The sequence below is a fragment of the Ceratina calcarata genome, unplaced genomic scaffold, assembly GCF_001652005.2.
Source record: "Ceratina calcarata isolate Rehan_Ccalc_2016 unplaced genomic scaffold, ASM165200v1 scaffold358.2, whole genome shotgun sequence".
NCBI lineage: Eukaryota > Metazoa > Arthropoda > Insecta > Hymenoptera > Apidae > Ceratina > Ceratina calcarata.
The window spans coordinates 259,630-282,036 of NW_017158804.1; the positions used below are offsets into that span (position 1 = coordinate 259,630).

General features: G+C 35.7%; 3 protein-coding genes across 6 annotated transcripts; 2 read left to right on the forward strand and 1 right to left on the reverse strand.

Annotated features, from left to right (window-relative positions):
* Window positions 1-953: 953 nt before the first annotated feature.
* Window positions 954-13,612, forward strand: Zip99C (Zinc transporter Zip99C). Of its 3 annotated transcripts, XM_026814003.1 has the most exons (6): window positions 7,037-7,142; window positions 7,250-7,393; window positions 9,273-9,380; window positions 10,884-11,137; window positions 11,218-11,752; window positions 11,838-13,612. In XM_026814003.1, the coding sequence occupies exons 2-6, from the start codon at window positions 7,378-7,380 to the stop codon at window positions 12,011-12,013; spliced, it is 1,089 nt and encodes a 362-aa protein (XP_026669804.1). In that variant the 5' UTR covers window positions 7,037-7,142; window positions 7,250-7,377; the 3' UTR covers window positions 12,014-13,612. The 3 variants fall into 3 exon arrangements, with proteins under 3 accessions (XP_017881029.1, XP_026669803.1, XP_026669804.1); XM_018025540.2 differs by lacking the exons at window positions 7,037-7,142; window positions 7,250-7,393 and adding an exon at window positions 954-2,292; XM_026814002.1 differs by having other exon boundaries at window positions 7,034-7,393.
* A 35-nt stretch (window positions 13,613-13,647) lies between these two features.
* On the reverse strand, window positions 13,648-16,094 carry Sil1 (Sil1 nucleotide exchange factor). Of its 2 annotated transcripts, none has more exons than XM_018025537.2 (4): window positions 15,764-16,094; window positions 15,099-15,373; window positions 14,770-15,029; window positions 13,648-14,693 (listed from the first exon to the last, which is right to left on the reverse strand). In XM_018025537.2, exons 1-4 carry the CDS (start codon window positions 15,879-15,881, stop codon window positions 14,000-14,002), a joined length of 1,347 nt encoding a protein of 448 aa, XP_017881026.1. In that variant the 5' UTR covers window positions 15,882-16,094; the 3' UTR covers window positions 13,648-13,999. The 2 variants fall into 2 exon arrangements, with proteins under 2 accessions (XP_017881026.1, XP_017881028.1); XM_018025539.2 differs by lacking the exon at window positions 15,764-16,094 and adding an exon at window positions 15,464-15,639.
* A 1,623-nt stretch (window positions 16,095-17,717) lies between these two features.
* LOC108625470 (chromosome partition protein Smc) lies at window positions 17,718-21,814 on the forward strand. The gene is given in 6 exon segments (XM_026814004.1): window positions 17,718-17,822; window positions 18,614-20,479; window positions 20,552-20,698; window positions 20,700-21,158; window positions 21,265-21,467; window positions 21,532-21,814. Coding segments are annotated over 5 exon segments (1,206 nt in total). The 5' UTR covers window positions 17,718-17,822; window positions 18,614-20,365.
* Window positions 21,815-22,407: the final 593 nt, after the last annotated feature.

The following is a 22,407-nucleotide window of genomic DNA, read 5'->3' on the forward strand; positions in this document are numbered from 1 at the left end:
GTCACAAGATCTTCGTTAACAATTATCTACACTTTCATGTAAAACAAATGTTACAGATCACATCGGATGGAAATGTTAGTTCTCATTCAATCTAGTCTTTGTGCACGGGCTCACAATTGTAATATTTAGACTTCATTCTTTCCGCTCTTTGTCTTGACATCCATTAAATTTATCAATAATAGCTACAGACAGACGATTGTTATCTAACACTAAGGAAAACGTTAATCGATTATCAAAATGGCGATCGCGAAAGTGGTGTTTCGTAATACGCCGTAATAAATTTCTGCAAAGATAATGTGAAGTATTATTGCAATTTTTCAATTTTTAGATAACTTATGTAATTCGTCGAATCAGAACGTTTATTATTATAGCGTTTTTTTCAATACATGCATCGAAAGATAATACGCAGAAGTGGAGTGATCAAAGTGCTAAATATTTTCACTATCGCCATATTTGTTACATACGAATGTCATTCTGTGCAAAATGAAGATGCTAAATTGCATCCATTTTTAAATCCTAATGAATTATTCAGATTTCGGGCATGAAAATGATTAAAACTTCTGATGTATGTACGTTGGAAATTATTATCCAAGCATGAGCACTTATCATTTAACTCAATCACACACATAATTCGTATAAATATATGTATGTATTTATAAGGAATGAATTTGCAAAGAAACACAGTAAGGCTTTTATCGATTTCAATGTTTAATAAAGTTTTGTTCTCGTCTTCCCCTTGAATGTACCTCAAAGTGTTTTCGTTCCACAAATAAATAATTTATTCGTCTAACAATTGAGTTACTATAAGTTCGTAATCATTACCACTTCCCTCTCCGTTTCGCACTTCTAATTCTGCTAACATTTGTTTTTTTTCGTCGCGTATACGCCGTTTCTGTTCAACACTTGCTGCGACCTGATGGAGCGCTCGGAGCGCTCCGGTAACAATAAAAGAGACCGCCTCCGTCGCAACGCGCATTAGCCGTTACGTCGTTGTGGTGAGTGGACGATATTGCTCTTTGTTTGCTTGCATTGATAAATCAGAATAAATCTAAAACGAAACGAGATATCATCGTTATAAATTGGAACGTACAGACGGAGCGTTTTACATTTATCGCATTGGAACGCGAGTCAATCTATACGTACATAACCAAGTAGTACGAAAATTAAACAAAATTGAAGATTCACAGAATCTTGAAACACAGATGTTCTGTATGTGTGCTCCGTTCTGTGATTGTGTTTAATAAGTTCGTGTCTATAAAAGTGATCAACCGGATCACGAGACTCTCCTCGAATTTTTATAAGTTCAAAGTTTCGAGTATATTCGTTGGATGCGAACAGAGACAGACAGAAAGGAATAGCAAATTTGTAAGCTAGGTACCGCCGTAGATATTTCCTATTTTCGTTATTATTTCAATGGTACTTATGCCACGCGAACATCATCAAGAAAGAATTGAGGAATTGAAGAAAATCACACGGTGAGACGAAGAAACGAAATAAGAAGACGGGCGCAAAGACCTTTGGAAGTTCGAGAGTGGAACGCCTGATTCGGCGTTTGCTATTTTGTTTATTGTCAAAGGTCCGATTCCAGTGTTATCATCATCCAAGTTACAGCGGTATGAAATAGCAAGAGGCTTGAGTTGATCGACAAAAAGCAAACGAGAGCAGAGGCGGCTACCGTCTGATTCATAGCGTCCGTACTCAGTCCTCAGTGTAGGCTAGTCGGGCGCTCGGTAGTCGTTGTCTCGACGATTTCCTAACGCTCGCTTGTAATACCGTATCTTTATCTTGTTAACAAGATTATATCGCGTCAAAGACAGTTCCATACATTTTTGTCATTTTCGAATCACTTCTCAGTGAAAAGATACCGATTGTCTTCTCCTGGGTGCCCTCAAATTGGAGGTTATACTCAGATAAACAAGCTGTAAAGAACCTGTCATTTTTATTCGACTTAACATTCGTACTGTACAATTCAACATCAACGAAGATCGCCAAGAGAATCGGAAGATATCAAACAACATTAGAAAGGATAGTTCTGTTAAGCAAAGTGTTCGATACACAACACGATAAAGATGGCGGCAAGCATGTGCGTACAACAGAATTGCACAGAGGCGAGCGGATTACTATATGAAATAGTCGTGGAGGATATGTGGAAGTCATGGGAAGCTACTGTGGACTACTTTGATCACACACCATGGCTGCTTTCTTTACTGGGCAGCACGATGGTTGGACTGACTGGTATCTTTCCCCTGATGATCATTCCCATCGATGGAAGTGTAAATTTACACTCAGGAGGTATTTAAAAACTTTATTAATGCCCGATGATCATTCTATTCCTCCTTTTGACGTCATATTTTCTCGTCAGCTTGAGCTTTCATGATTCAAATGGAATCATGGTGTTATGCTGTTGAGGATCCTGACGAATCAGGAGGTCGCATGTAACTACGTTGAAACGCGCACGCGGGAAATAGATCAGAATAGGTTAGTACAGATGAACTGTACCAATCAGATGATACATTACAATTTACATGTTTCAAGACACGAAACGCAGTACATAAATATGCGTTCAAATAAATTGAATGTTTGTACTTTGTGCATTTCGCTAAAATTTAAATAAATCAAATATACTTTGATTATTTGGCAATTATTTGTTAGACTAAAAATCGAAATACGACGAACATCGTACGATTAACAAAAATGAGAAAAGAGTTCATGAACGATTACTTATTACTTCGATAATACTGTAAATGAGTACAAATGTTTTTGTTTTTTTTCATTTATTTGGTTTGGAAGCACAGAAACAGAACACTTCCGACTTTTTCTTTTCCTGAAATTTGATATACAATTTTGCTCTCCTTTAATGGTTTTTTAATTAAAATCACGTACGCGCAATGAGCGAATACTATTCTTCGATGAAAACCTTTAATACTGATTTATTTAAATCACCTTTTGTTTGTTAGATAGCATCTAATGAACTTAACTAAAGTTTGCTGAATTAGTCAAATTTCTGAATTATAGTAATTTGTATCAATTTTAACTCGTACATCATTTTTACAACTGTTAAAAATTATCATTGAATTGTGCACCGTTTGAACTGTATTTATTCTAGGAATTTGATGGTTCCTTCTGTTACAATGCTTTCATATGCTGAAAATACTACTATTCTACGCAGATATTTGACCCAGACATGAGACTTTTGCGTTGTAGGTGATACAGACGGTAATAAGTGTTTGCAGTCAAGCGATTCGCTATGAAACATTTCAGGTTTGAGGCCAAGTGTCAATATTACATATTCGAATATACAATCATTATTGACGATCATTTCTCTTCTTCTAATATCACAAGAACACATTCCAGTATAATTATGTTTTTGTCAGACTCCTAGGGCATACATATTCATAAACCAATAAAACTGTCGTTTCTCGTTCTTTAAATAATTTACAATGGCAAGCGATACGATATTTCGTAGCAGAAATTACATAACTAGAAAAGGAAATTATATTCGCATTAATATAGCTTTGACTGCTTTGAATGCTCGATCCATTATATTCCGACTTCTGTAAATCAATAAAAACAGATCGATGACTACGATTTCACCAGAGCTCTATGTTGCAATTCTTCGAATGGCGTCGTCGTCCGCAGTACCCCACTTTCCCAAATTTCTTAAAAAAGAAGTTTATAATTATTTCACGTAGACGAAACCACGAATGACACTGTAGCGTAGTTGCAGGCGAAGTAAAAATAATTGACGGGTTATTACGTCGGTAGAATCTTCTTGGGCGCCTCGAAAGTAAACGCAATGGCCACGTGGAAACAGTCTGATGCGCATATTGTTTGCCACATCGTTCGATGCTCCGGCCAGCGTCTTGCTCGGAAGCGTAATCTCGTCTCCTTCAGCGAAACGCGCCCCGAATCGTGCCAGCATATTCGCGTCTCTTCGATCGTACTTAACTCGTTATCGTTAAGCGATGCAAAAGGAAGATATTCGATATGCTACGCTTTAGTACCCACTCAGTAACAGATTTTGATTAAACTTCGCCTTGGGGGACAGTTTTTTAATGTTTTTTCATAATTTAATTGTAATCCATAAAAAAAGAAGAAATTGTACGATTACTTTCTAATTAATTATCAAACGTGATAAGGATAAGCGTCAGAATTGATATAAATACGCCAAAAATACTGTCGTTTATTTCACGTATTATCGCTAAGACGACTATAGTAAGAGTATCCTGTGGGAATACTTTTTTAGCAGTTCTTCTAGAAACTACCATCTCGCCAGCGTGGCCTTCGCAATTTTGCACACTGTTTATTGTACTTCGGGTCTAGGACCACTTTTTTTTCAAAAGGCATGTATCGATGATATGTAGATGGTTTCGTTCAATTTCCTCTGTCTTCTAATTTTCTTATGTTATAATGTTAGAAGTATGAAAAGTATGAAGCTCGTTCGAAATCACAAGAAAAATAGGCAAATAGACAGACGATGTACAAACGGCAGTGATCGGAAAATTCATTTCCCGTTCGGGAAACTCGTTGAGGATCAGTTGTTTTTGGCACATGGCTGTTTCGAGCCAGAATTGGGCCCATGATTGACGGGCTCATTTTCTTCTAAATACCAGCGGGTCTAGCAATCATCATCTTTTCTTACGTCAAGGGATGTTCCCCGATTTTGCTTAAAATAAAGTCTCTGCATCATTGAATTCCGGCAATCAGGACTTTATATTCTTTTTTTCATCGATTAGGATCACAAGGTAAACAAAAATGAAGAAAAAAGTTTTTAGAAGACGTAATTATACGATAGACTACCATTTTCATCTACAAGTGTTCTCTGGTTGATGGTCCGTTCCTCGGCGACATAAAGTGAAAAGGCGTGCTGAATGGTCCATTATGCAAGATGCACAATTCGAGGTTCGCGTATAATACTGCTTGTCCTACGCCGATGCGAGCGTACAAGGTCGTAGAACTTATTCTGCATTGAGTTCATACGCTGCGTCGTGGTATAATGGAATTTAGAAATTAATAGCGACTAATGTAAATTCCATTTGTTTTATGTATTTAATTTATATTTGATGAATCGATTTCATAATTTTTTTTTAATCACTCACAAAGGAGTTTCTCGAAAATTTAAAGGTCAAAATGAATAATCGCGCAGAAAGCGATCGACCCACGCGAATGAAGGAGTGTAAAAGGTTCACGTGCATGGAATAGTGTCCCGGTACTCCGAAGGTCGTGGAACTTGTTCGAGACAATGAAGAATACGAATGAAATTTCCGATCACATGCACGTGGGCATTAACAATTTTAAAGGAAGAAACAATTCAAGGACGCCAATCTGCAGACAATTTTCAGTCTATATCGTTTCTTTTATTAATTTTTCGTTACATAGATATTAATGAAATATACATATCAGTTGGCCGTCTTATGTGCAATTATTTCTGCTTCATGACCAAGAAATTGATGACCCCCTCTTTTAATATCTCTTCCTATTTCGTTAATATTTCTTCCGAAAAGTTGTAAGTTTTAGTCACATACTTATGTATCCCGGAATCCTTTATGCAAGATTTTGAAGAGTCCTCGGATCTTGAACAGCTCCTCGATGTCTCCCATTGAAGAAAGAACAAAGCAATTGTTGCGCCTGGTATTCATTAGCATCTATATATGATTATACCTGTAGAAGGCGTGGAAAGGAAACTATAAAAATTGCGTCAATACACTGTCGCGTCGCGCGCTTGTTACGCTTTTTCTGCCGAAAGCTCGGTAAAGCTACAATAATAATCGCACGAAGGAATCACGATGTCCATTCGTAGTTTTTCGTCGTTTAAATTTGAAACAGTAAATTAACACACGTGAGGTTGGATTTAAATCATTTTGGGTCAGACCATGGATTCCCTAAATTCTGCGAGTTTCTGCTGATGATAAGAAATTTCACTGACAATAAATTTCTTCCTTTCCTTTTATTAAGGTACGTGAATCATTCTTGTTCTTTCTTGAATTACGTGTATGGTAATCGACCTTCTTTCAGAACAGAGCACTTATTTTTTTACTTTTGTCCAGCAGAAGTATCTTTATTTGTATTGTGAAACTTCAAATCGATGATGCAAGGTTGCGTAAGCCGATTTTCTGCCATTCAATCTGACTTGTATTCGCTTGATTGCAATTCTATCGTCTCACTCAATGTTCCTATCTATTCTTTGAGTCTTATCTCGAAGAAATGTTTACTTCCTTCAGTCTTTCTTGGGTATTTCATTTCAAATGCAGTCGCTGATTTTTTATCTTCAGGACGCGAATGTTCCATTCATTGTATCGTTAACGCCCTGTTTAAAATGTAATTGTTATCGTTAATAGATAAAACTGAAAATAACCGCGCGTATAATGTCGCATGAAACAAGGCTTCCCGTAGATGTATTCTAATATAGAGAACGACTGTTCTGGAGCGATCTATTATCAAGCATATCAAGCCACTCCGCTCACGATACGAGCTCGCAAATGCATTTCGCTCTTCCTATTTCTTTCTCGATATCATCACGATTGAATGTTCATTGGCACCTGTTTCTTGGACAATCCAATAATACCAGTTGTAATCAGTCTTTGAATGCTCCTGCACGTCACCAAATTGATTTTTCTATTTTAGAACCAGCAGGCATCTACATCTTTTTGTGTGTACCATGTAATTTCACAAGGAGATAATCAACGTTAGAAGCATTTTCAGTTAAAAATTTAACTAGGGTTTTCAACCATTTTTCTGACTTCTAAATAAATCACGATCGTATTCGTGACGATAATTTTTCTTGATTCTCTACTGAACGAGATAATCAGAGAATTTTTATTTATTGTTGTTTCATCATTTAAGATTTGAAGTTACTGCTATTTGCTACACTACTGTCGATACTAATTGTAAGAGAAACATGAGGAATAAAGGAAAAAATAGATTCACATATGCGCGTAAGAAGGTGCATAACAGCATGAACTTGCAAGATTTGTCACTTATCAGAGAACAAAAAAATTTGTATTTAATTGAGCATTCCTGTTTTTCCATTAAATAACTATTTCGGAATTTGGAGAAGTACGAGAAGTCTGATCTAAATAAAGGTGAATCTGTCGATGTTGATCTTGCAGAATTATTGGCTAACATCATAGACGGCGATACAGGTCTGTGGAAAATAAATCAAACAATGAACACTGATCGATCATTGATATGCTATCAACTGTTCACGATATTTGCGTAGCTACTCAATTTATTCTAATTGCTTTTCTAGAAAACAATCAATATTTCAAAAGGCATTAAGCGGTGATCAGTTCGCAAACTTCCACTTCACATTAGAATAATGTATTCGAGCTTCATATCGGGAATTTAGACTTTGCAACATTATGACGAAGTTTCATCATGAAAATGGCACAAGGTGAATTATACGTCATTCTAAGAATTTCTTCTACTGCGCTTGCCGATCTAATTGAACAACAAGCGCAATCGTGAAAATTTATTGAAACACCCAAACACAGTACAGTTCGGGTGGTGAAAGATAATGCAAATGTATCCATTCGGTCACGCGTTAACTGCGGAACATACTCGTTTCCTCATTGCGTATGTTTACAAGCATTGTGCGATGCATTTAAACAATTACGTATAGCGACTACAAAAAGCACTGTCACACTTTCACAGTTTTCAATAAAGCGCCTTTCAATGGAGTATATCATGGCGCGTCTAGATTCTAGTAATGGAGTTGCAGCGAAATTATTTTTACAATTATAAATCATTCGATGTTTTGACCGAGTTACTGGGAATCCCAGCGATATTTATATCCAGACTATCTTATCACGTGCTTCAGTTGTACGGAGAACGCTTTAGTAATGGAAAATGAGATTTAAATTTCCCATTTGCGACAATTTTAACACTAGATGATTAACATGAAATTAAGTGATTTGCACTGGTTGATGCTGCCTTAAAAATGTTTTAACCATGTTTTAGAAACAATATTTTCGTAATACTTAAATGATTGTTTATGATTACGTGAATTACATAACGTTCAATGTCAAGCGAAATTTGACACTGTAAGTTTTATTAATGTGCACATATCAGCAAAATACGGAAACGATTTTTGTTCATTTATCATGAATGTATTGCCGCCAATTTTATTATCAATTATTGTTCGCCGATTTGCGATGTTACCACGTTGGCTTGAAACTTATTCAGTACGTTGGAAGATTTTTATATCTCGGTAGATAATAAACTTGAAGATACAGATGCCGAGTCCTTCCTCTCTTCCTCTTTAAAATTCAAGAAATCAATACAAGGCTTGCGATGCCAAGAAGAGAAACACTTAAAAGAAATTTCACGTAATCGTATACGAAAATGTTTAAACTGTTGAATCACATAAGATTAAAATATCGGGGAAAAACATGATCCTGTTTCTAACATGACCCTTGCGCGTAGATTCTAAGATTCCACTGTTATTTTATGCAATTAATACATGTAATCTTGTGAGTTACGAATTTAGCAAATGCAATTGAGAGTAATTAAAATTATTTATGTATACTCATTGAGCACGCAAGTTTATTAATTGTCTCGTTAGGACCGAACATCGAAAATCTAAATAAATGGATTACAGCTCGGTTATTTTTGAATCAAAAATAATATTTTACGTAACCGGTAACGTAACGAAACGCTATCGGATCATGAATTGCGAACGGAAGGGAGTTTAAGTTCGATTTGATTTTAAGTCCACATTTAATTCGCCTAGCACAGATATCGATATATGTGTACATCTACCTGACAATCGGGGATTGGCGAAGTGATATGAATCAATTTGATTACATAAATCAAGTACAGAATTTGATTTGAAGTTTATTGCAAAATTTAGGAAAGAGAAAATAGCGTAAATTAATTTTCATTTGATGTGCAGCCATACAAAAATTTGATTGAACTTTTATCGAGAATAACATTCCATAAATACGGAAAAGTCACTGAACAGTAAAATTCTTCTACCGCCACATAATTCAGCTTTAAAATTTATCAGCGCCGTGCAAGGGAAGCCGAACATCCACATCGATACACATCGTATTATGTGCACACATATGCGTTTATACATAAATCGTGATTTAAAACGAGTTGCGAGAACACATTTAATACGTTAGATTATTTTACGCTTTGACCCCGAATCTATATATGTACATTGAGCGCTACCAGATGGTTGCATTAAAGCTCGCTAACCAGCGTCTCTATGTACAAAGTTTACCAATAATCGTATGTCTTCTTAACAGCTTGATTTTGTTCTTTTCTAGACGGTGCTAGTACACTAAAACTGTTGCTGAGCTTCGCAGTCGGCGGTCTTTTGGGCGACGTTTTTCTACACCTGTTACCAGAAGCATGGGGGAACAGCTTCTTGAAAGGTGCGAAAATATCATACTTATATATATGTACAACTAGTAACAATGAGTCTACGTCTTAAAGTCCAACAGTATCGATGCCAGATCGAGCATTCAAAAATAAAATGTACTCGTTTTAAATTCGCTCTAGAGGAAACTAACACAAGCCCGAACTAGCTCAGTTTCATTATTACTAGCTGTATCTGGCTAACAGGGAAAAACCATGCGATTTAATCGGAGGAAATGGGAAAATAAAGGGACGGAAACTATCTAGTTGACAATAAACTCATCAGCAACTGAAGGCTCGTCTTTGCTTGTAATATCTGCAAAGTGGCAACTGGCAACTGGTAACTGTGGCATTTCATACTGGAACATGAATCACATTAGATAACTACCAAGCTATTTACAATGCCGGAACATACGAACTTTGAACTCTTCGTTATTTTTTAATTTTTAAGAACTGTTTTGTAAAAGTAATGGAGTTTGAAAACATTTTCATTATTTTATTTTACGCTGTTTAAGAAGGGTACATGCCTTCATTTCCTTGTGCTCTCTGGAAAGTTTCATAGATCGTTAAAGAATATTAAAAGATCCGAGGCGGTGCGATGACGTGAAACTTATCGTAGCATGGCACTAGAACAGTCGCTGACTTATGAATTCTTTATACGTCATCGTCTAAACACTACATAATAGATGCAACAAATTGCGCAATATTGAGCCATGTATGAAATGATATGTGGAAGCCATCAAAAAATCGTACGGGGTTAAAACCTTTACCCAATTCGGAAAATCTATCGAGTTTATTGCTCGGCGTTTATAGCACAGCATAAATCATATTTGAAGAAATATGCAAGAATGAGGTCAAAGATTAAAGTGAGGGTATGCTGATCAATCGATTCAAAGAATATCTATATAGTATGTAATAGTATACATATGTATGTAGTATACTATATAGTATGTAACGCGATCTTCGTTTTCATTTTATTAAGTCGCGAGTACATGAAATGCATGATTCACGCACTATTTTCATTTCGAACGCTATTTTTATGTAATTTATAATCCGTTCGAACTTTGTCGACCTCTGCTAGTTTTCTTTTGCAACGTCTTCAACTACTGTCCGCAAATACTTTCCTTTTTTAAACCACTTGTTATTTTTAATCAATATTTCCACTATTAGACAGAAACGATTCTTGAATCAGCTGCGACTTTCTTCTGCTCTTCCTTCTAGTTTATAATTACACGTCATTTAGATCACGAGTTGTAATTCATCATTTTAGAGCCATGGTAAGTGAGTCTTGAGGCGATGCTTTTTCTCCGGCGACGGCTTTTGTGTACGATTCAAAAGCGACGATCTAAATCCCCATTGTATATCAGTTGCGAATTTCAATTGCCAGATGTCTTCTCCTATATTAAGCCTCAGCTTGTTCCTAGTTCACTTACGGTTTCCGAGATGTAGTACGGTCGAAATTCATAAATCAAGTCAGTTTCGGTTAATAATGTGTATAAATAAAATGTTTATTGTTTCAGGAGCGGATGCTGGACATCCGTCCATGAAGTGTAGTCTGTGGGTGCTGGGAGGTTTTCTGGTATTCGTTATAGTGGAGAAATTGTTCGCTTTCGATGAAGAAGCTGAAGAGGAAGATGCAGAAATATCTGAAGAAGTCAGTATAGAAGCTGAGAAGGAGATGGAGAATAACAATTGCATCAATTTGATCGCGAACAATTTGAAAAACGGTTCTACAAAGAGACCTCTTAACGAATACTCGAAAGCCATAAACGAGGTACTTAATAAATATGCCATTAGTAGTTGGATGATGATAAAAATTAATGACATTTATACAAACATTTCGAATTGTTGCAGCCTTTCTTGGAAAAAAAGAACGGTTACATCAAGTTGCCAAATGGTTTCAAGGATGCATATAAGAATGGCTTCATTCCCAACGGCATGAAGCCAGTATTAATGTGTGATGAGCTGTCGAGCACTCTGAAAAGTCTACCGTTCGGCGAAGCGAAAGATTATCTCAAGAAATTGACGAAAACCAATAGTTTTTCGAACAGCCTCTCTAAGAAAGATCATGACGTAACTGGCGATCAAAAGACTGTTATAAAGAAAAAGTCAAAACACATAACTGGCTACCTCAACTTGTTAGCCAACATAATAGACAATTTCACGCACGGATTGGCTGTGGGTGGATCTTTCATGGTATCCATGCGCTTGGGAGTTCTTACCACATTTGCTATACTCGTACATGAGATTCCTCATGAAGTTGGGGACTTCGCGATTTTGCTACGCAGTGGATTCAACAGATGGGAAGCTGCGCGGGCACAGCTTATCACTGCTAGCGGTGGCGTTTTCGGTGCCATGTCGGCGGTGCTCTTTTCTGGCGGCGAAGTAGGTAAGCAGGCATCTCTCTGTTCAAGGATCATTTTTTTCTGACCGAACGATATACTTTTCCTACTCACTGATTATTGTTTCTTCAGGAGCCAAGACAAGTTGGATATTACCTTTCACCGCGGGTGGCTTCCTGCATATTGGCATGGTGACCATTTTGCCTGAACTGCTTAAAGAATCTAGTCCGAGAGAATCGTTAAAACAAACACTCGCGTTACTTTTTGGTATTGTTCTGATGGCGGTTTTAACGATTTTTTGCGATTAGGTTTATCTCGTCTTGCAATAGCATTAGGTTCAACTTGTCGATTTACTTCGTATCGAATATTATATCGATTTACGTCGAGTCATATCGATTTACATTAACGCGTAGCTTTCCTTTTTTATATTAGTGTCCCTAATTACGTGTCGAAAGAAGTAATTCGTGTTTGCCATAAAAGGTTCTACCGTGAAATACTTGTTGCTCAACCATGGTGCATTCGGAAGACGGTAGAGAAACGACGACTGACCAAATCCCTTCATGAATTATACAACTTTTATATTAAGAGTAGTTCGAAATACAACTTCACACTCTGTATATTCGAAACGTGGCTAGTACTTTTACATTCAATTTAATTGCAGTGTTTAGACATAATCTTCATTAATTCTCATTTCAGTGATGCACATTTTCGTTTCGCGGTGATTAACATTTTTCGAATAATGAGATGTGGCGAGTAAGAAAGCAGTATGAGAGGGGAGGGTTGAATTATTTTGATATTTTCGATCGTTTATTGGGGTTCGTAACATTCGCAATTTACTATTAAACAGTTTGTATCCATGTAATGATATATAAGAATGTTAGGAAACTGGCATAGTTTATCCATAAATATACGTATGTTCCTCCGTAAACTGTCGAAAACGATTTAACGGGAAACGTTCATTTCGTTTCTATGGAATATCGACTTACTTTACACTTAAACTTTGTTATCTAGGCATTACACTGTGAACCAGTATTGATGTCTATGACTTTCACGTTGTGAAAACGGATAACCGTAACATAACGCTTATGCTTTCTCTATTTATTGTTAAAAAGTAAAATATCTTGAAATTAAAAAAAATAAAATCCGTTATATTAACTACGCAAATAATAAGCGTATTTCCGATTGCCAGTAACAATTTATTTGCTGTTTGCACATCAGTATGTATATTCTTAAGTTCCTAAAGTATATTGTAAATAATGTAGTGCACCTATTTCTCCTACTGTGAAAAAAAATTTTTGGAGGCAAATACATACCATTTGTATATCAGACCATGACGAATGTAATTTTTAGAACAAAATTCCTTCTACAAAATTGGTATATAGATATAAAGTTACTCCACGTATTAAAAAGTAAATAATTATAGAAACCATATATATATTTTAAAGACATTCACGTATTAGATGAGTTAGCTTTGATGCAAATAGAATATTTCATCGTCGCACAATCGTATGTGTTCTCGTTGTCCAATTGAAAACAAAGGTAGACACACAATTGTGCGGAAAAAGATGATTTAACTGCATTGAATTTAATACAGGACTGAAAAATAGGGAAGTCCGTCTGTTTCTCTATAGATTTGCGTGTCATCTAAAACGTATATGTTTTATAAGTCGCACAAACCAAAAGCAAATCCTTGTACTTAAGAGCGAAACAGCAAGGTATTCTTTTCACAACGGAACACTCGGTACACGAGCATTCTTTTTAAACACGTGTAAATAGAAGTTCGGAACTTATAAAGCTGGTTTCAAATCAGCGACTTGGCAAGTATATTTTATATAAAGTATGACTGCATGAGCAGATTGTTCATATGTAATCATTATGATTTGTAAATAAAGTATTTTATTCTATAACACAGGTATTACTTTCTTATGAGACGATATAGATATGAAAAGAAATAAGAAATAATTTATTAAACAATTTTCTCAAACATAAAAGACGTAACACTCTTAGTTATTTATTAGCTAAATAATTTAAACACCTCACGGTTCATATATGTACATAGTCGTTCCTTCGCTTATACGCAACATACATTCATCCTATGATACATTGTACATACACGCATTTGTATAAACAAACGACTGCGACTGAAAATGTATTATTCAGTATCAATCCCTTTGGAATATCAACGATTAATAATTAAAATACCCGTGACAAAATATACTTTTGTTATACGTAAAGCTTTGTACAATTACAACTTTACAATGCAACATAAATAGGAAAGCAGTTCACCGTTTTGACTACAATTCATCGCGGAGTTCTTCTGTTGTCTTAAGTTTATCGATTAGAACATTTAAATTTTCATAAGAACTTAACAAATGTTGTATAATGGGTAATAGTGTATCCTTCTTCTCTCTAAACCGATCTATACAAATTGGAGCAATTGTAATCATGCTATCAGAAATGGTTTCAAGAAATTCGTAATTTTGGGGATCATTAAGTTCATCCTTAAAACTTGCTATCATTAGATTGCTCACATGATCGCAATATTCGTATGTCAATAATTTTGTTTTGATATCCGCAGCTGCATACGATTTTTCTTTTAATTGTTGTTCTTTGGGATCAGCAACTTCTTGCAAGAACTGTCTTTCCACAATTAAGTCATTAATCAGCTTCATAATTTTTATTTGTATTTGCATCTGATCGTCGACAAGAATTTTTCCAAATATCTCTACCCCTCCATGATCGATCCATGCTTTTTGAGCAGCTGGAAATTGTCTTATTAAGGCACTCAAAGCAAAGAGACACCTTGATTTCACTTCTATTTTACTATTTGTAGACAATATATGCAAAAGTTTTTGGACGAAGTCATTCTCTAGTGCCTTCAATTGTACTTTGGGATTAGACTGAACAGCTGCACCCAAGAGTCTCAGAGCTTCAGCCTTTATCTCATTATTCGTTCCATTCAGACATGGGGATATAATTTTGGTCATGCTGTAATAAGAAAAACTGTGATATTGCCTGACGTTATTCCTGATTTTTTATTATCAAAAATTACTTTTATCCGTACCCTTGCATATCAGTAAAAACTATGGCATTGTCAATATGATGCAGTAGATACTCTAAATTATATAAAATATCCAAAATTTCTTCTCTGTCTGCATTTGTCAAAGTTCCCATGGTGACCCCATTTTTGTGAGCTTGAAATTTCTGAAAATAGTTGCCTATCAATTCTGAGTCAGTTGTAATGTTTATCTCCATTGCTTTGAACTCTTTCTTTAAAGTCTCGTAATCCTTAAATTTTTTCTTTATTTGCTGTGTATGTTCTTCCTAGAAATACCAAGAATTTAGAATACTCGTTTCTTAAAGAAAACCAATCTGCGATGAAAGAATAATTACATCTAATTCTGGAATATTTTCTTCTTTAATTTGTTTCAATCGGGCTTTTAATTCTTCAATCGGATGGTTAAACAAATCAGACTTCTCCGTAGGTATCGGATTTTTGTCTTCAAAAATTGCCTTCTCAGGGTGCAATGTGAGGGAATTGTCACTTGAACTATTTAAGGTTCCATTTGAATTTTTCCCATCTGCATCTTCACTGTCCATTAATTTCGCCTCTGTTATTCCTGTTTGCAAATTGTGCCGTACGTGCAATCCTCTAGGTATAGCTTGACCTAATGAAAGCACAGATACATAGTTGATCGAATGACAGCAGAAATTAAGATTTTCATAAATCAGTTAGTGGATTACAACATTAAACGCACAACTGAATTTATCTTAATATCTGGAGAAACGTATACATCAGTGTTACATATAATTTATGTAGCATCATGTTTTTACCCATTCAATGTATTTTCGACAATAATAAACAAAAAAATTGTATGAATATTTTATAGAATACGTAATATTATACTTAAAAGAAAAAGACACAGAAATTATAGCTTTTCTTATTGAAGAAACCGCGATGACAGATTTGACTGACGTGGTCTTAGCAAAGGGCAATTGCGTAAAAAAGTAGTCCCAAAACGTATATGTGCAGATTATTAGACAAGTACTTTCCTCACCTTTCTTTACGGTTTGCCATTCTCGGGTTGGTATAAATGTCGTTTCGTTTTTTTCAGTGTTGCAAAAGATTGCCGGTAACAAGAGTGTGCAAATCAAAATAATCATATTGGCTTGCATTCTGATTAGTTCTTGTCGTTGACCCAGGATCACGATCACAGCTTTTCACGAGATTGACGATGATACCTCACAAAAATTATCAGTAAACTATTAATCAATTTACGTTAATCGTACGGTCGCAGGACTTCGTTTTTTTTTACGAAATAATTTCATCGCGCTTTTGTTCAATTTAAGTATCGTTCACGTGTTGCGTCCGATATTTATGCAGTCAGTGTTGGTCAGTGTCAGTGTGTCAATGCTCGTTTCATGACTTTGCCACCAGAGCTTACGTCGACCAATAGTCTTTTAGTAAGACGTTGCCAAACTTTTCATTCAAATTCTATCGCACACATGGATTATATTCAATTTCTTTTTATCTTTTACAGTTCAAAAGTTTATTGCACAAAAAGAGTCATTAACAGATAATATAAAATAATACATTGTATTTGATTCATCTCCATTTACAATGTAGCTTCTCCATACAGAATTGTTTGCAAATAATACGAATCGTCGAATCGAGTTGAGACTAGCAATAGTAGATCGATAGATGGCAACGCTGTTGAGGGTAGCTGAACGAAGATCGACCAATCAAAGGAAAGAACGTATTCTAGGCACGCAAGACTGAGTACGCGAAACTCATTTGCTACGCGTTAGTCTAGCACGTGCGACCACTGTTCTTTGCGCAGTAACCGTTGTGCGCGCGGCGTCTTTAGCTTCTCGTTGCTTCTCGTACGGCACGCAAACTCCAACGGGATCCGTCTATACGTTTGCTAACGGGAATCATTTAATATCAAGCCGATCGTCATGACAGAGGAGTATCTTTACGGTAAATATCAGTACCCGTGCCTACACGGATACAGCGTTCACTTTATTTTATTGCGCACGCGATTACTTTCGTCGTCATCAGCCATCGGACGCAAGCGGTGCTAATGGTCGAGACGCCGGCTGGCTTTCGGCCATTGTGAATGAGAGTACCCATTGTTCGATAGGGAAACTAACGAACTTGCGTTTTTTACTTAACTATGATAGAACGGCAAGAATTTGCGTTATTCTCTGTGCATACTATCGTGATCTGTGTGTCCAGGAATCACCCTCAAAGGACTCAATTCCACCGAGGTATGGGACCCAGAGCACAAGAACGACGACGCAGACGGAACAAACCAGCATTTTGGGGCCGATCAGAAGCTTATTATAAAAATGGTACGTAAAATAATAGTATTAAAATCCGTAAGAAAATGGATTTCTACTTCAACGCTCCCCTTTGCATTGTGTGCATCTCTTTTTCTTTGTCGCTGGTACGGTTAAGAACAACGGATTTTCGTCGACGCGCGATTTCATCCGAAACGACATCCCCACTTAATCCCTGAAGCACGTCTCTAATTCATTCGTGTTAGGATGGCTCCCAAATCATTATAAATATAACATAATTTTTTATATCTTTTTATTAACACATCGAGTACTAAAATATTACAGACATTAAAATAGTTGGAAAAGTTTTGGCCAGTAAATTAATGTTTGCCTCTAATGTCTGAATGGACAATACTTCTTCATGCGGAGCGCCACCTATGTTACGTATTTGTAGCATCCGCATGCAATGGGTTAACTGTGTAAAAATATACGGCCAATATTTGGCGTCATTAGTAATCCCGATTTTTCGACGGCTTTCATCATCTTTCGTTAGGATTGCGCGCGAATTTTTAATTGCAATATGGAACTAATGATAGCTTTTAAACAACAACGTTTGCAAACGTACATATACATATATAAATTTTAATATTTCTTTCAAGATCAAGTATTATAATCAATATACTATTATTGTTTNCTTAAGGAAAATAAGTGAGATTTACTTATTAATAAGTTTTTTGCATTTATTTTGAATTTTCAGGCACACATATGGAAGAGTTTGATGATATGGATGATGAAATGGAGGAGGAAAACATCGACGATGATGAGGATGATAAGGTACAGACATATTAATGAATATTTAAATTACTTAGATAACTATGTACATATTAAAAGTTAATCAAAAATTATAACAAAGGAAAAGATTGTATTACTGACATTCTAATCGTTGTGATTGCATTCTAATCAGGCTCCTATGAAAAAGTTTTTAATAAGAAAGATGCAGAATATTTTCTATTGAACATTTTCTACGACAGTGGAATCAGTGCAAATATTTGTTTCGTTGTTAACTGTTCTTGTTATGCTTTTATTATGTATATTAACAAAAGCAATTTAGTTCCTACATACTAAGGATACAAATTTCAGGCACAGCAAAAGAAAAGAAAGCATTCTGCAGAGGGTAAAAAAAATGGCACCAAGCGTGCCAGAGTGGATGAAGCTGTAGACAAATAGAGTCCTAATATTATAAAATGCTGCTATTCAATCATCCTCCAAAAAATGACAAGTCTTACCAAGAATATTTTAAACTTACATTACAAGAATTTAAAAATGTCCCCGGGGGGCGGTAGGGCTCAGAAGATTGTTTGAGGAATAAATGATAAACGTGGATGTAACTTTCTGCATTTGTGTTTTCATTCCATGTGTGTCTGTTTTATTTTTTATATAATAAACCATGCTATTTTGAAACAGCTGCTTTTATTCTTTAATCATCATGTTTCCTATTTTTTCCACGAATTGTGATCGGATTATGGTTTTGGTAACAAGGCGTTAGAATGTCAGCAAATACAATCCTTTTCTGAAGTTTCTAAAGTGTCTAAATAGCTATATTCTTTCTTACTTTAACGTACTAGGAGCCGGACGACGAGGAAGATGAAGATGATGAACCGAAGAAGAAGAATGCCAAATTAACAACCGCAGCCAAATACAAAAACCAAGCTAATAAGAACAAGAAAAAATAAGTTCGAGCCTTACTGATATGGAAACACAAAAATCTCTTAAGTTAGGCTAATAAGCGTAAGTCCATCATTATCATCCGCAGTTGTGCGAAATCTAGTATCGTTTCACCAGATTATCAGATGACAAACGTTGCCTTCCACGTTTCTACAACACAACTGGACCAATAAGATATAAAACGTTACACTACGTAATAGTTTACAAAGAATAACATCGCATATTGGTCCATGAACATTTTTAATTAAGTGATAATATTTAACGCGAATGGAAGACGCGAGCCGTATTCTTTTAACATCATTCTATCAAATGCCTTAGAGGAATGACCCTTAAAACGTATTAAATGAACTCTACGGGATATTAGGGATGCGAACTAAAAATTATTTTTTTGACAAAATTTTATGGAGTTGAAAGTTCGAAGGGCATTCCTCTCAGAGCCGATTGAACACGCTGGGTTGTTTTATCCTGTTATGAAGACGTTAAAATAAAGTAAAAAAGGAACGAAAAGATATAAAAGAACCAAAAGCCCGTGGGGTAACGTAAGGTACACTATTTTTTAAGTTGAACGTGAATAAAAGGTCGTACATTTTTGGCCCAGTTGTTGTTAATAAAATTAGTGGAAAGCACGGACGTACCTACAGCGAGGTATATTTGTATTGTTTCATTTTCTGTCTTCTCCGATACCGTGTTATTCACTCATCGACACTTCCAGTAATTACAAAGATACACTATTTCTAATTGTAGACATGTAAACGCGATTCACAAAAATTGAATAACTACGCTCTTTAATGGTAAAAAAAAAAAACAGATTGCGAAGATAACGTTCCAGTGTAATTTATTATTTTCGTGTGTACAAGATGGGGAAAGGGGTAAATAGTCACAGAAACCCTTTATAATAAAATGTTATTAATAACTGTAAAGGGGAGAAAAAGAAAAACGAGATCAGAATTTAAGAAAAAAAAAGAATGAAACATATTTACAAGTCATCTCTCGATATTCATTCCATTTGATGAAAGATAAACAGAAGAGAGGGTTACATAGGTGTACTACACAATGTGATGCTCTTACATCAGTGTTATATGCGATTTATGCATATGTAAAGCGTGTCTAAAACGCGCCCATGCGATTGAAGTAGTCTGTACACCTATTTTGTACATATACGATACAATAAAAAATTTCACAACTTTTAATCAGTATGGCATGATGTAACGTTTATTTTAATACTTCTCCTGGCATTGTAAAGTAAAGATTAAGTAGGTTAAAAAAGCTCGTGTGACAATTTACCGTTCGTCATTTGTTGATACAGTCAAGAAAACCATTAATAATTTAACGAAAATGATTTTTCGTCATTATGTGACGGAAAGAAATTGCCCGTTTATATGATTCTCGATTTTCTCGTGGAAATAACATTATGTCAATGATTTTCAACGTGTGAAGGAAACACTTGTTTTTGTAAAGAGAATCCTTAAACTGTTTACAAATAAACAGAACCTACATAGATTTATGAAAAAATTCTTTAAGTAAATTCTGCTTGTACATTGAGGTGAGTAACTACCAATAGGCGACGATACACAATACTTTGATGTGATATGGTTTAAGGTCAAGAAAAACTTTACCGCTCGTCGCTAGATCGTAACATTCGCTATTATGATATGCAGAGTATTAGTTCAAAAAGTAACTTGATCAACGACACGGACGTAAAAGTTTTCTGTTCAAATACACAATGCCAAGTCGCCAGCGAAGAGTTAACGAATTTACGTCAACAAGTACATTTATTATTTTGTATATGGAGATACATATACTCGTAGAAATTAATGATTCTGATGTACGATTAAAAGGTGACAGACCTAAAGGAAACACTTACGTCTTTAGAAAATGTTATACAAATAAAAGATATGCAATTAATAAATATGCAACGTGACAACGAACGATTATCGTCCGAGTTGAAGAAACATCAAAGACACTTTAGAAACATTAAACGTAAGACTTGGGAAATTCTTAGTGAAGCTTATCGCGATCCTTAAGTGTACTGAATTAATTCCAGAGCAGTTGGATGATGAAAGGTTTTTCTATCAAAGGGAAAAGGATTATTTTAACAATGAAATGCAACGGCAAAAGACGCGTAATGTAAGCGGGGCATCGAGATTGCACCGACAACGAATGGAATTTGAAGAAGCACGTGAATCTTTAGAAGAGGAAAACAGGTCGCTCAGAGAGGAGTTGAATGAAAAGGCAGAGACGACATACAATTTGTGTATAAAGTTTCTGCGAATGAAATATGCGAAGGATACGTTGAGGCAAAAGTTCGATCAATTATTAAAGGAACACCTCCACGTGATGGCGGATACGATGGAAAAATTGGATGAGGCTAGGGAGGAGCTTAACGTAATTGTGTCCGAAAAATTCCAAGAGCGCCTACCTTTAAGTAAAGCGAAATTTTTACAGGTGAACTTTATTATGAAATATTATGCTCTTGTTTATCGTTGCCCAATCCTATAATGTTCTATATTTCTTGCTGAAAGAAATCATTGTTTGTTGTATGGGCTCTCAGGTGCTACAAAGAAACACCCGATTAGTTCATGAAAACGCGACGCTCAAGGTGCAAATACAACATTTGACTTTGAACATCGAGAAACTAAAGGCCTCTACGCAAAAGCCGAAAATGATAAACGTAGATGCAAAAATTATTGCAAAATTAGCTACACAAAATAAAAAACCATATGCGAAAGAGGCTGCGAAGTGTCAATCGTTCGAGTAAGATACATTTACCCCATTTCTACTTAACTTTCCCACTTTATATGACGAATTTACTACTTAGATTGTATGAGAATGGAACCGGAAATAGTTCCTTACTTACTAAACCATCGACCTCTCAAACTCCCGTTCATTATCCCGGAGACATGAAATTACTGTCGAAGTTGCGAGTGAATAATTTGAAAAGATACGCGAACGCTGGTACGTCAGATGTCCAGACGGAAACGTGGGGCCAGCGAGCAGAACGAGCTCGCAGCGCTCCGGAAATTCGATTACGGTCGGATTCGTCAACAGTCGCTTGGGCAGAATCTTTGATCGACATGCGGGGTACCCGTACGAACACATAGCCACAAAACATAAAGAATCGTCGCTGTACAAATGTAAATGTTACGATTATCTTTTTATATATTTATTAATTTTGTTTCTTATGAAAACATATATATCAACTGTAGAGTGTTAAAACGTGATGTATCAACAGTAGGTTTAAGTGACGTTAGAGTAAATCGTTTGAGATTGCTTTCACTAGAGGTCGAGTTCGGTACGAAAAACAATTTTCGATTGGTATTTTCGCGCAGTACGTGTTAAGTGTAAATTTTTGCAGAAAACCAATAATTTGTCGAAGGTGCAAGCATTGGAGAAGAGAAATAGCAGCAAATATCTAGCTAGTCGTAAGTAGAAGTTCAACTTAATCATTTTCTGTTTGTTGAACAATTTGTATGGTTCTGTCACCACGATTAATTATAACAAGGTTCTGTGTGAACAAAAAATCAATCGTCGCGAACGAAAAAATAATCATATACGGCGACAAACTGTTCACGCATAATAAGTCTTGAACTCGATGCGAGGAATAGAATGCGAAGTTAATAATCATAAAATTAGCGGACCTCGTAAATTCGTAATACGATATTCGTGTTATTAACCGTAATAACCGTAAGATATG